Here is a 13,236-nt window from a genome sequence, read left to right as displayed (position 1 = left end):
CCCAACAGGCAGCGAGGGAATCCTGATCTTCTTTAGTAGGCCATTTTACTGCCTGAGCAAATAAGCACATTTGAAGCTTCGAGGCAATCACTTAAAATATGAATATGTGAGTGAAGCGCAGACAAGCAGAAGGGTCTTTCATGAGAAATACAACTAAAAGGGTTTAATTGGTATACTGTTTTATTTAGTTGTAATGTAATGTTTTAGAAAAATACAGAATATCTTAAATCAAATACTCAGGACCTCCCACTAATGATGTTATACCAATATTTGTGTTGTAAAAAAAATTGTAAAAATGTGCCACCAGCTAAAAAAGTAAAACCCATTGGTTAAAGTAATCATGCTATAACGATGGTATTACATTATCCATGAATGCATTGCATTTTTCATCAGATCTCAGGGTCAGACTACATTTATTTTTCCTATTTTTCTTACAAGATATATTTCATTTTCTGCCAGAGGTTACATTTTCATTTCACAAAGTAAATTAACGTTTCAATTAATATGTATGAATGGATGTCATTTGGTGGAACATGTAGAGAAAAGGCGTGGAAACGCAATATAATAGCAGTAAAAACATAAAAATAATATTCATCATTCATCCTTTAGATATTTATCTCATCTCAACTTTACACAAGATATTTATATATTTGTTTCGATATGAAAGTCATTCACATGTCATCTCCTGTCCGATTACAGTACACCAAAGAAGAAATGATAAGAAGATATATGTACATATGAATGTATATTACATGAACACATTTGTATCACAGATTCTTTATGAAGTACATGTAGGATATTTGATCATAATGGTGGCGCTGTTGCACGAAAACCCAATTCTACGCACATTTCCACCAGGTTTGAATTTTCTGCCAAAAATAAATACATATTTCCACATGTTTATGCCCTCAAATTTGCAATCCATTTGGTCAATTATAATGATAACACATAATGTGATTCCAATAGGGTCATAAGACCGAATGCTCAGACCCTAATTATTACAAAAGTGTAAGTAAAACCAGAGCCAACGAAGGATGAAAACAACAAGGATATAACCATTAAAGCATAAAAACCACAATGTAGTTTTTTGATTTACCAAGATTTAAAAATATACATGTATCTCTACAGCTCAAACCCAAGAAGTATACATTATTTATACTTTTTATCCTCTTTTTATAGCAAACATTGTTGTGTAGCAAAGTAGGGAAAAACTGACTCTACTCAAGGTCCACTTACTCACTTTGGACCATACAGTATGAGCTCTGGTGTGGAAACGTGAGAAACCTAAGAGTGTTTATCAATAGTTATGAAACGGACAGTCAAATCAAGCAATCTGATTGGTTCGTGGCCGTGACATAATGAGCGTATATCACGGGTAGAATTGTAGTTACTTTTCACAACAAGTCAGTTTCCCTCCGTGTCTGAGAAAAGCTACAACCGTTACAACTGTTACATTACATCCGTTACGAAACTAGCTAACTAACAAAGTCGTGAGCTATTGCTTAAATAACCAACTTTCCAAACGGTATTAATCCCAATTAGAAAAGATCAAACTAATCACTTAAAAAGATTGTCAATACATGATTTATTCACAATTTTAGAGGCATTTCAAAGTTAAAAGCTTTTATAAAAGGTTTCCTGTCGAAAAGTCCTTCAAACGCTTTTTAAAATCTACACTCTTTGTGCGAACACAAGAATTATAAAATATTTATACTTTTTCGCCCTCTTTCTTCAGCAAACAAAGTGTTTTATGGGCAAGGTGTGAAATGATGAACAGCCTCACCTCCAGATTTACTCAGTCACTTTCGACCGTATATGCTTAGCTATTTTTTAACGGTAAAACTAAACTCTTAGGCTCCTCGACAGCGCTTGTTTGGGGTAAAGATGTCATCGTCGGTGTACACGAGGGGCCGATCTGTCATCGGTTGACGTGGGCTTCAGCTTAATGGTGGCAAATGGGTTGGTACCCCTTCAAAATAAAAGGAACAGAAAGAGAAATGGATGTTGGAGGAGTTAGAGACAGAGTGCAGAAAAGCTATATCTGAAAATAGCACATTTTAGCCGAACAGCGAAGGTTATATCAAGAGAAACGAGAAGTTCATTTCACACCGTAGAAGCCTCATCTAGCGAAACCTGAGTAATAGTCACGGTTCCCAAACGGCCGTAACTGAATGGTTTCAGCACTAAACTGCACTTCAAACTCTAATGGAAGGAAAGCAATTCTGTGCCATTTAGATCACGGCCCTCTTCTGTTGGCTCGTTTAATGGGTTCATGATATACTTCAAAAAATATCGTTATTGTCTGTAGTGCCGTTTAAATATTTTACAACCTGAGAGAGAGCCAGAGGTGCATTGATCTTACCTCGGGAAAAGATCTGGTTGTGATGCATGTGGGTTTCTCTGTGGAAAAACACGCGAGAAAGGTGTGAGTGAGAGAGAGCCAATCGAAACGGTAAAATGTAGACGCATGATGCACTCATGGAGCTGCGGCCCTCGACCCTCTGCTTTCAGTCGGATCTCAAACAAGAGGCTCGGAGATGTATTAAGATAGGCAGCCTCACACACACCACACACACACGCGTGCACACACACGTGCACACACACACGCACGTGCGCGCGCACACACACACACACACACACACACACACACACACACACACACACACACACACACACACACCATGTATACATCACTTCAGGGGACATTACATTGACTTACATGCATTTCCTGGAGACTTATCCTAACCTTAACCATAACCAACACATGCCTAACCCTAACCCTTAACCTTACCCTAATCCTTATCCTAATCCTAACCAAGTCTTCACCCTAAAATTAATGATCCCCCTTATGGGGACCTCCAATTTGTCCCCATAAGGGAAGCCAGTCCCCACACGTGACTATGTAAACAGATTTAGGTCCCCACAAGTATAGTAATGCTAGACCACACACACACACACGCGCACACACACGCGCACACACACACACACACACACACACACACGAGAGCAACAGCAACAGAGACAATGCAGAAAAATCAGGGAAAGTTATCAATGTAGCAAAAATACATTTGGCTGTATTGTCACACTGCAGCACCTCAAGGTTATATATCAGACCCTTTTAGTCACAAGGACTTCAAACATGGCACACACACACACACACACACACACACACACACACACACACACACACACACACACACACACACACACACACACACACACACACACACACACACACACACACACACACACACACACACACACACACCCACACACACACACACACACACACACACACACACACACACACACACACACACACACACACACACACACACACACACACACCCACACACACACACACACCCACACACACACACACACACACACACACACACACACACACACACACACACACACACACACACTGCTCGCTCTAACACCATCAGCAGCTGGAGCTCCCTCCATGCGTCCACCAGAAAGAGGGCTGAGGAGCCGTGGAGAACAGGAAGCTGCTGCAGTGCCCCTGCTGGACAGACTGGTGAATAGATTTACAAGACGAACCTTCATCAGCTCGTCCCAAACACTTTGTGATGTAAAAGCATGTATCAATGCAGCTTTATGAAGGGATTATATACTGTAACTTGTGGCTTTATTCATGGGAACTGAGTATTTAAAAGTTATATATTAAAAGATAATTATAGGTTTGGGTTGAAAGTTGTTAAAAATCATGTAACTTCTTATTTCCTTGGTCATTTATTAACATTAATTTCCACATAACAAAGGCAGACTTGGACTTCAAACGCGTTAATAATGATGTATTTACAAACAGAACGTGGAAAAAACCAAGAGTATGTATGAATGGATCACTAACTTTTCAAACCGCGTTATTACCATCTAGAGAGGATCAACCAACAGAATTTTGGTAGGCCAGAAATTGTTCTTATTGGTGCTTATACATTTAAAATATCTAGTATTGACTTTAATAACTCTGGTCCCCAAATACTTTTTATAAAGACTGAAGGAAAAAAGACAAAAGTACATTTATGATTAAAAAAAAGAAGTAATAATTGGTTAAATAGATTTATTTTGGCAGAGAGTGAATTGATGATATTGACACTGATAAATAATCAGACTGACAGCCTTACCTTTTTTTCTGAATTAGACTCAGCCTTTTTGTCCGGAGTCCGTGTGATTGGCCGCATCTCGTACTCCTTATTGGACGATGACGGAGGTGGAGGGGGCGGGGGCGGGGCTCCGCTGTAGCTCCTGCCTCCCGATTGGTCGAGCAGGTTACTCATGGAGTTACTGCTTCGGAGAGATGAGTGTCTGAAATTAAATAAAGAATTTTTTTTTCATTCCCCAGAAATGCTTTTTGTCCTTCATAACCCTAACCCATACTTAAACAATATCAGATTTTAACACCATCACCATTCATTTCAAAATCAAATGGTCAGTGCATTAAATCAACATTATTTTTTTTAATTATAGGCATAAAACCCTAGCATGGGTCTACACGGACTGAGCAAAGTTTTGGTTTGAACACTTTTACTGGGTTTCCTCCCAGCAATGGGCCACCCAAATATATTAAATAGTTCATGTTATTATTCCAGGCCTCCACTTCATGCTGGCCCTCTTTTAAAATATTGAGCCCATAAAACAATAAGGGCAGCCTGGGGGAGCTTCACAATATATCCAGTATCAGGTTGAAAAGCAAATGGCTGCAAATAAATAATTGATTGTCTTTTTTTGGACTGTGAGAAGTAAGGCACACAAACACGAGGCAAGCCACTGTGAGACCACGGTCGACAGGCAGCATTGTTAAAAATACTTTTTCAAGTTAATTCATGTGGGAGAGTGACATTGGGTAATGCAGTTCTGTTTGTCATTCAGTAATTCATGATTAGATTTAAGCGTCTATTCTGAGATTTGTAAACTTTATTTTGGATTTGTACTTGCTTTGTCATGTAACGATGAATAGGTTGCTCTGCTTTAATAGTAGATTAACAATTGATAGAAAATATACAATGAATCCTATTCATCACATCATGAATAGCGTACTCAAAATATGATCATTAATGTGTTAGACTTAAGCCAATTAAAGAATAGTTTGAAGCAAATAATGTGATAAGTCATGCTCGTAGTTTCCTTTAGTCTATGGTGGTTGTGCTAAGCTAAGCTAAGCTAAGCTAAGCTAACCAGCTGCTTCAAATGCTGGAAAGCTTTTGCCATGATGTTAGTGCACAGTTGAGTCATTCACTGTATCAAAAGCCTGTTCTTTGTATTGTTGTGCACCGACAGAAATGTTAAGAGAGTTTCATTTTTATGTTGTTTTATGGTTGTTGTTGTTGTTGTTGTCAATCACCATTTACCCGTCATTCCAGGCTTCCTAATTATCTACCTCTTGTGTGTCTCCCGCTCGTCAGCACCAGCCCCGCCCCTGATTGTTCCCACCTGTGTCTTGTTGTCATGTGTTTAAAGTCCCCAGTCTCCCATGTGTTCTTCGTCAGTTCGTCTTGTCTCATGCCTCGCTCAGATCCATGCTCTCCTTGATACCATGATGTTGTTGTTCCTCACGACGTGAGCGATTTTCTTTTGTTCACTTTTTGTCATCTCATCAAGAGATTAGAAAGTGTTTATTTTTGTTCATCTATTGGAAAATAAAGTATCTTACAAATACTTTACCTCTGTCTCCTGGGTCGTGCAATTGGGTCCTATACCTTGAGTTTCTGAATTCGTAACATGTCGTTTTTATTGAACACAGTGGATTGGATGTTTACCCAGAGCTGGGTGCTGTCGGAGGATCGTCCACCTGCTCCACATAGGCGGCTGGAAACCATCCCTGACTGAAAACAAGAAAGCCAAACAGTGAAGTTAACGGAAGTGGATTAGATCAGGTGTTACGGGGCCCTATTATGCTTTTAAGGGTTTTCACTTTCCTGAAGTGTGTTCGGTTTGTGTGAAAGCAAATGGCTGCAAAGGCTGACATTCCAAAGTTCAATCTAGCAGCATAATTTTTCAAGAAATGTGTTTTTGATTTTCTGTTCTTCTGACCTTTAAATATGTTCTTTCCCCTTCCACGTTAATATAAATAAATCACTTTGGTAAACCAGCTGGGTTGTTCTTAGGAAAATTGACCTGTGTCTAGAACAATAAATATAAGAATAATTGTACGCTTCTATTGGCCAGTGCTCCAACACATTGTATTTGATAGGCTAAGGGGCGGGACATCTCTAAGCGGTTGACCAATCACAACAGATAGCTAACCAATCAGAGCAGACTGGGCTCTGGTCTCAGACAGAGGGTGAAAAGAGGTGCTGCAGCACAGGCAGTATGAGAACAATAAAGAGCTTTTTGAACATTAAAACATGTCACAGTAGAGACACAAATATGAACCTGAAGATGAGCATAATATGGCCCCTTTAAAAAAATGTAACTTCTTACTTCAAAACCCTAATGTTCTGTAAAGTTTTTATAGCAGAGTCACTGCATCTCACAGCTTTTTGAACATTAAAGCATGTAAACATGTCACAGTAGAGGCACTAAATACTATCAACCTGAACATGTGCAGAATAGGGCCCCTTTAAGCCATACAGATGTCACCTTCTGGATCCGCACCAGTCTGGTTTCAAGGCAGGTCACTCCACAGAAACTGCCCTCATTGCTGTCACTGAGGAACTGCACACTGCTAAAGCAGCCTCCCTCTCCTCTGTCATCATCCTGTTGGACCTGTCTGCTGCATTCGACACGGCGAACAATCAGATCCTCCTTCGCACTCTCCAAGAACTTGGAGTTTCAGGCTCTGCACTTTCCCTCCTCACCTCATACCTCAAAGACCGCACCTACAGGGTTACTTGGAGAGGGTCCGAGTCCGACCCTTGTCAATTAACTACAGGGGTCCCTCAGGGCTCTGTTCTTGGTCCTCTCCTCTTCTCCTTGTACACAAACTCGCTCGGATCTGTCATTAGCCCGCATGGTTTTTCATACCACTGCTACGCTGACGACACCCAATTAATTCTGTCCTTTCCCCGCTCAGAGACCCAGGTCGTCGCACGCATCTCTGCTTGTTTAGCTGACATCTCTCAGTGGATGTCTGCTCATCACCTCAAGCTCAACCTTGACAAGACTGAACTGCTTTTCCTTCCGGGAAAAGATTGTCCCACTCTTGACCTAACAATCAACATTGGCACCTCTGTTGTTTCCCCGACTCAGACTGCAAGGAATCTGGGTGTGATCCTAGATAACAACCTGTCCTTCACTGCAAACATCGCCGCTACAACCCGCTGCTGCAGATACACGCTTTACAACATCAGGAGGATGCGTCCCCAGCTGACCCAGAAAGCGACGCAGCTTCTGGTCCAGGCTCTCGTCACCTCACGCCTAGACTACTGCAACTCCCTCCTGGCTGGTCTACCTGCATGTGCCATCCGACCTCTGCAGCTCATCCAGAATGCAGCGGCTCGTCTGGTCTTCAACCTTCCTAAATTTTCCCACACCACTCCGCTCCTCCGCTCCCTTCACTGGCTTCCGGTAACTGCTAGAATTCACTTCAAGACTCTGGTACTTGCGTACCATGCTGTGAATGGATCTGGCCCATCCTACATCCAGGACATGGTTAAACCGTAAACCCCAGCACGTGCACTTCGCTCTGCATCAACCAAACGGCTCGCTGCACCCTCGCTGCGAGGGGGACCCAAGTTCCCATCAGCAGAAACACGTGGGTTTGCTATCCTGGCTCCAAAATGGTGGAATGAGCTCCCCATTGAAATCAGGACAGCAGATAGCTTACACACCTTCCAGCGCAGACTGAAAACTCATCTCTTTCGACTCCACTTCGAGCGATAGAACTACTAACAAAGAACTATTAACAAAGCACTTATATACTAATAAAGGACTGGCTTATCTAAAGCCAGTTGAGTGGCACTTGAAATGTTTGGCTCTATGAAACCTGATGTTCTTATATGATTCTGTTTTCTTCAAGGTTGTGTCTTCCTGGTCGAATGTACTTGTTGTAAGTCGCTTTGGATAAAAGCGTCAGCTAAATGTAATGTAATGTAAACACATGCACATTCATCGCTCACCGTGAGCTGCTGTCAGCGCATCCGTACAGCCAGCCGTTCCTGGGCTGTTGGACCAGCACAGAGATCGCCTCGCCCCTGCTGAAGGGCAGCAGGGTGGGGTTGGAGCCGCTGGGCTGGTGGGCCACCCGGGCCCTCGTGGACCTTCCTCCTGTAGAGCGAGACACGCTTCCCACGGGAGACGGAGCTGGAGAGACGAGGAATGAAAGGGGCAAAGAAGAGGATTCGTTGAGTCAGATGATGAACCAGCTTGAACGTCAAAGCAAGATCTCTAGTGAAATTATTCATTAAAAAAATAAAGGCGGCAATGATTTTTAAATTATGGCCCTGGAATTAGTAGCACAGAGGGTTAGCAGACTACTAAATACTTTACTTTATGCATAATTATTTTTTGCTTGGATGGCAGTTAATTGAATTACACCAGAGAGGGAGGCAGAATGCTGGGCTCATTAGCGGGCTGCATGTTTCAGAAGGGCAAAAGTGGAATATAGGAAGAAATGCTGTTTAATATTCTAGAGATTGTTTATTGTCTGTTTTTGATACTTTGGTTCTTTATCTTTTCATTCCCTCTAGATAAGCAAGCCAAGTAATTAGACAGACTTTCTGCACAGGAATGAGAGGCTGTGTGCAAAATGCTGAAGCGGGAGATAAAGATAGACCAGAGAGAGAAACGGAGATAAAAGGCTTAAAGAGCGATAAAGAGGGTGGAGAATTGAAGGCTCTGGTGGAGGCATTATGGGCCCCAAATAATTTACTGACATAATGAATATTACAGAAACAGTTTAGGGATACACGTAACATTACATATGTGGCACAGAAGTGAAATTCTGAATATGTTGATGTTACAGTGATAGGTGTGGAGAGCATTCGAACAGCGGTTAATATTGAGATGTTTTACTTTAGACAAAGTACTGATACCACTCTGTTGAACTACACCACTAGATATAAAAGTTGTGATGTGACTTACGTCTAAAATCTTAGTATTTGTACCAAAATGTAAATAAAATAAAACAAGTAAAAGTATTCAGTGTGCAGGAATATGTTCTGATGCGATGGTGTCGATGCATGTTTCTGCTGATCCAAGAGGCTTTTTGCAATAGTTTAACTGATAGAAAAAAAGCAACACGTCTTCAATTAGTTTATGACAAAAAATCTACAAATCTTGGGATTCATGCTTTTAACCGAACGAGAACGGAATGGTAAACCTGAACTTCAAACATGAAAATAGAGTTAAATGTACAATTTTGAATCTGATATAGAAGTATAATGAAGCCGAACAAATTGAGATAATAAAAAATCTGTAAAAATACTGCGACTTTGTGCTTAAAGGTAGTAGGTAAGAATGGAGACGCCAGCTCGAGTGCGCTAGAATTTGAAATTACGCAATGGGAACAAATCTGCCCCTTCCTTCAGACTTCCTCACAGAGCCCCTCCCCCAACACACACGAACGCGCACATGACCAATGAGGGCACGAGATCAGTTTGTGCACAGATGGAAGGCTGACAGGCCGGTAGGCCATCCAGTTACTTTAGCCGGGCCGGCTCAGATGATTGGTCGTGCTTTTTACAGCGCCACGGCTTCCACAGATGACATGTTGTTATGTATTGTCAAAGCATTTAATGTATTCATTGCTATCGGGATGTTAAGAGCATTCCATGGAATATAACAAAACGTGTTTCTGAAGTGAATTACCTAACCCACCTTTAAGTACAGTACGTGAGTAACTGCCCATACTGTAGTTAACATCCAACACGGGGGTCAGTAAAATGTGTTGAATGAATCCCCTCACCCCTTGATGGTATTTTGCCGAGGGGAAGCTCCTCTCTGCTCATCCTCATGTCCTCTTTCATCGACATCTGTACAACAACACATACACCAGTTGGAGTTAATATATCTTGTAAACCTCAGGGTATAATGTGATCATAAAGAAACAAAGAAAAGCAGCTCATGTGTCAGAAATAATGGATTCTACAAGGAGGACATTAATATTTGAGTTCCAACAATGAGTCAACTTATCCATTAATAATATAACTGCCAAATATTATAATAACCAATTAAAATTCAAATGTTTTCATGCTAACATTTTGAAAATGCTGTGTTTAGCCTGTTAAATATGGACATACTTTACAGCTTTCCCCTTTTATATGATATTAAGGAGACGACGTTTCAAGACATCACCTTGAGCTTTGAGAAAGTAGGATGGACATTTTGTATAGTATTATCTGACACTATATAGATCAAAAGATTAATCGGGAAGAAATCTCCAGATCAATGGAAATGTATTTTCTCAATTGCAGCCCTAACTGTAGAAGCACAGCTGAAATATCCATCTAACGCGGCTCACTGCTTCTCTCCGTTATAAGCAAAGGATAAATCCCGCGTTGGACCAAAACAACACAGAAACCATGTTAATCCTTCGATTGTTATTACAGTAGGATGTGGGATGTGCAGGTTCGTTGGCACGTCACCTCCAGATGAGGAACAGACGGAAACTGACAGGGTTTATCTCAGGGACGTCCCTGTTGTTTATTCAAATGGTAATTTCAGCCCTCCTATGGAGAACCATATGGCTTCAGTTTGTGAATTATCAGTTTGTGTGAATGCCACTGTCTTTAGATGTAGAGCCATATTTAATTTAGAGTGTATTATAAGATCTGTGTTTAGATGATACAAGGTCCATATTTCAGTTAATGTGAATGTTTGTAAAGAATACAGCATATGTATTTATTTTAATGCCAGACAATCTGTAATCTCTGCCTTTCTGTTCCAGCTGCAGGTTTAATCCTTCTTTAGAAAGCTTTGACAGAAAACTGATGGCTTTCAAATTAAATCAGCCTCTAACCAGCAGAGGGCACTCTTGTAACACAAATATTATTGCAATTATTTACATGTTCCCTTTGGTAGACTACCTGTGCATAAGTATAATCACTGTCTTTGTTTCACAGTTCACAACATTTGCCCCAAAAAGGGCAAAATATTTGACTGGTTCAACCTCTGTTATCCTCCTCACAAGATACTTACCTCGAACACTTCCCCTCAGTTCACCCCCAAACACAGGATGATGTCTCACCACTCACCAGCAGCTTATTTTAGGAGTTTTTAGAGCAACTCTCGTGAATAATTCAGTAAACCGATTTCTTAAAACCGAACTCACCAAGTTTTCCACAGAAGTAGGGCGTCTGGCCTCTGGTCCTCTGGTGGCCCCCACCTCCTCCGTCCAAACATCAGCCCTCTGCTGGAGAGACCCTCCTGTCTGCAACACAACACACACAAGCATATGTGAAAAATGGACAATTATTTCCACAAATAAAGAAACAAACTAGTTTCTTTTTACATCAAAATATGTCATTCAGGTGAATATTGTAGATCCGAATAGTTTAATAATAGAATCGTTTTTTTCAACCATTTCCCATGCTTGCCAGCAATGTAAACCCTGCATGTTGAGTATCCCAAAAGTTTTATAATAGAAATGTATATGGGTCCCCATTACATAGAAACTGCCCGATGCTAAATTGCATATGTTGAGGAATTTGCACAATTAGCATAAATATAATTAATTAGCATTATTTAGCATTATGCAGACAATAGCAACAAAAAAATGCTTGGCACATTTTGAGAACTTTGGTGTGGTTTGTAACGTATATTGAGGATGTTCAATTTTAGGATAATAAATGGCAGTTCTGAGTCCCATAAAACTTTAAATAGAATCAAAATATATCAAAACGTGACCACAGGGACTACAAATATGGCCACTCTGGTGAAAACTGCCATGTTTGATCCTGAACATGTCAGAAACTTGTTCAACATCTTCAATAACCTCCAAAACAACTCAGCAATTCTCCAAATAGCCAAGCCATTTTTAAACTATCGTCTGCGGGCTATAATGTCATGAATGCTATTTAACGCAATTTATGCTAATTGGGCCAAATTGCCCAATATATTCAAGTCATCTTCCGGCAGATTCTATGTTCTGGGTAGGCTATACATCCATCCATCCATCTTCTCCCACTTATCCGTGGTCGGGTCGCGGGGTAGCAGTTCCAGCAGAGAGCCCCAAACTTTATTTTCCCTGGCGACATCAACCAGCTCTGACTGGGGGGTCCCAAGGCGCTCCCAGGCCAGCGAAGAGATATAATCCCTCCACCTGGTCGCAGGGTTGCCAACTCTCACGCATCTGGCGTGTGACACACGCTTTCACTCTCAATCTCACGCTCTCACGCTGCCCAAACTATTCTCACGCCAAAAACAAGAATACCGAAGACTAGAAACGGTTTTGAAAACTTTTGTCACGTAGTGATCGTCTTCTCAATAGAACATCTTTGATAATGTCTTCTGGCCAATCAGATTCAAGATAACGGCGTGGTGTTGTTGCAGGAAGTCCCGACGGAGAATACTTTTGCTGTAATACATCTCTATATACATCGATACAACATTACGTGTTGATAGAAATCAACACGTAATTAAATAAGACCCCACGGTTTGATGATTGATGTGTGGGCTGTCTTTCATTTTGACACACAGAACAATGGGGGCTATCCACCCTTATCCACAATGTAAAGTAATTAACACAGCTTCTTCCCTCTTCTCTCTGAGTAACAAAAAACTAAAATGGCATTCATTTTTTTAAATATGTTGTGTAGTAATAGATGTATTTATTTTTCTTCTCAAGAGAGTACCAGAATGTGTATTTTATGTTAGTATTTCAAAAAATCTCCTGGGGGAGAATCCCCCCAGACCCCCCTATACAGGGGTTGGGCTTTCAGCATGTCAACGCTTTCACCTGTGGGGAAATTGCAGGATTGGCTCCAGGTCGCCCTTTTTATTTACTACAAGACAAATGTGCCTTTTTATTTCATACAGTTCCATTTGGATTGAGACAGGGAAATACTCACGCGTGGCGTTTCACTGTCAAGGGGGAGCGTGTATGTAATTACATTGCAAATACTGACTTCACCCCACCACTGTATGGGTTAGCCCTACCATAGATTACCCAACACAAATACTCTCTGGCAACTGCCGGCCCGTATTGCGCAAGCGCAGATCTAAGATCCAGTAGAAATGATAAAAAAAGTAAAAGTCTGCTGCTTATTGTTCTACTAGGCCAAAATAGAGTGTGTTAATTAATATGTTTGGCAGTTTGGAGTAAGTCTTTAGATT

At 41.0% G+C, this 13,236-nt stretch overlaps 1 protein-coding gene across 2 annotated transcripts in view; it reads right to left on the bottom strand.

The window, feature by feature from the left end:
* Window positions 1-241: 241 nt before the first annotated feature.
* The window catches only part of baiap2l2a (BAR/IMD domain containing adaptor protein 2 like 2a), a 29,537-nt gene continuing 16,542 nt past the window's right edge, over window positions 242-13,236 (bottom strand). For both annotated transcript variants that reach the window (XM_071204210.1, XM_034089653.1), the window contains 7 exons: window positions 11,234-11,332; window positions 9,869-9,935; window positions 8,082-8,265; window positions 5,781-5,846; window positions 4,149-4,329; window positions 2,363-2,400; window positions 242-1,969 (listed from right to left, as the gene is read on the bottom strand). In XM_071204210.1, the coding sequence (XP_071060311.1) occupies window positions 1,888-1,969; window positions 2,363-2,400; window positions 4,149-4,329; window positions 5,781-5,846; window positions 8,082-8,265; window positions 9,869-9,935; window positions 11,234-11,332 (717 nt within the window). In that variant the 3' untranslated portion in view covers window positions 242-1,887. The remainder of the gene's footprint in view (window positions 1,970-2,362; window positions 2,401-4,148; window positions 4,330-5,780; window positions 5,847-8,081; window positions 8,266-9,868; window positions 9,936-11,233; window positions 11,333-13,236) is intronic.

Source organism: Pseudochaenichthys georgianus, chromosome 8, assembly GCF_902827115.2.
Source record: "Pseudochaenichthys georgianus chromosome 8, fPseGeo1.2, whole genome shotgun sequence".
Taxonomy (NCBI): Eukaryota; Metazoa; Chordata; class Actinopteri; order Perciformes; family Channichthyidae; genus Pseudochaenichthys; species Pseudochaenichthys georgianus.
Note: the sequence above shows the minus strand (reverse complement) of the source record. Positions and strands in the feature narration are given on the sequence as shown.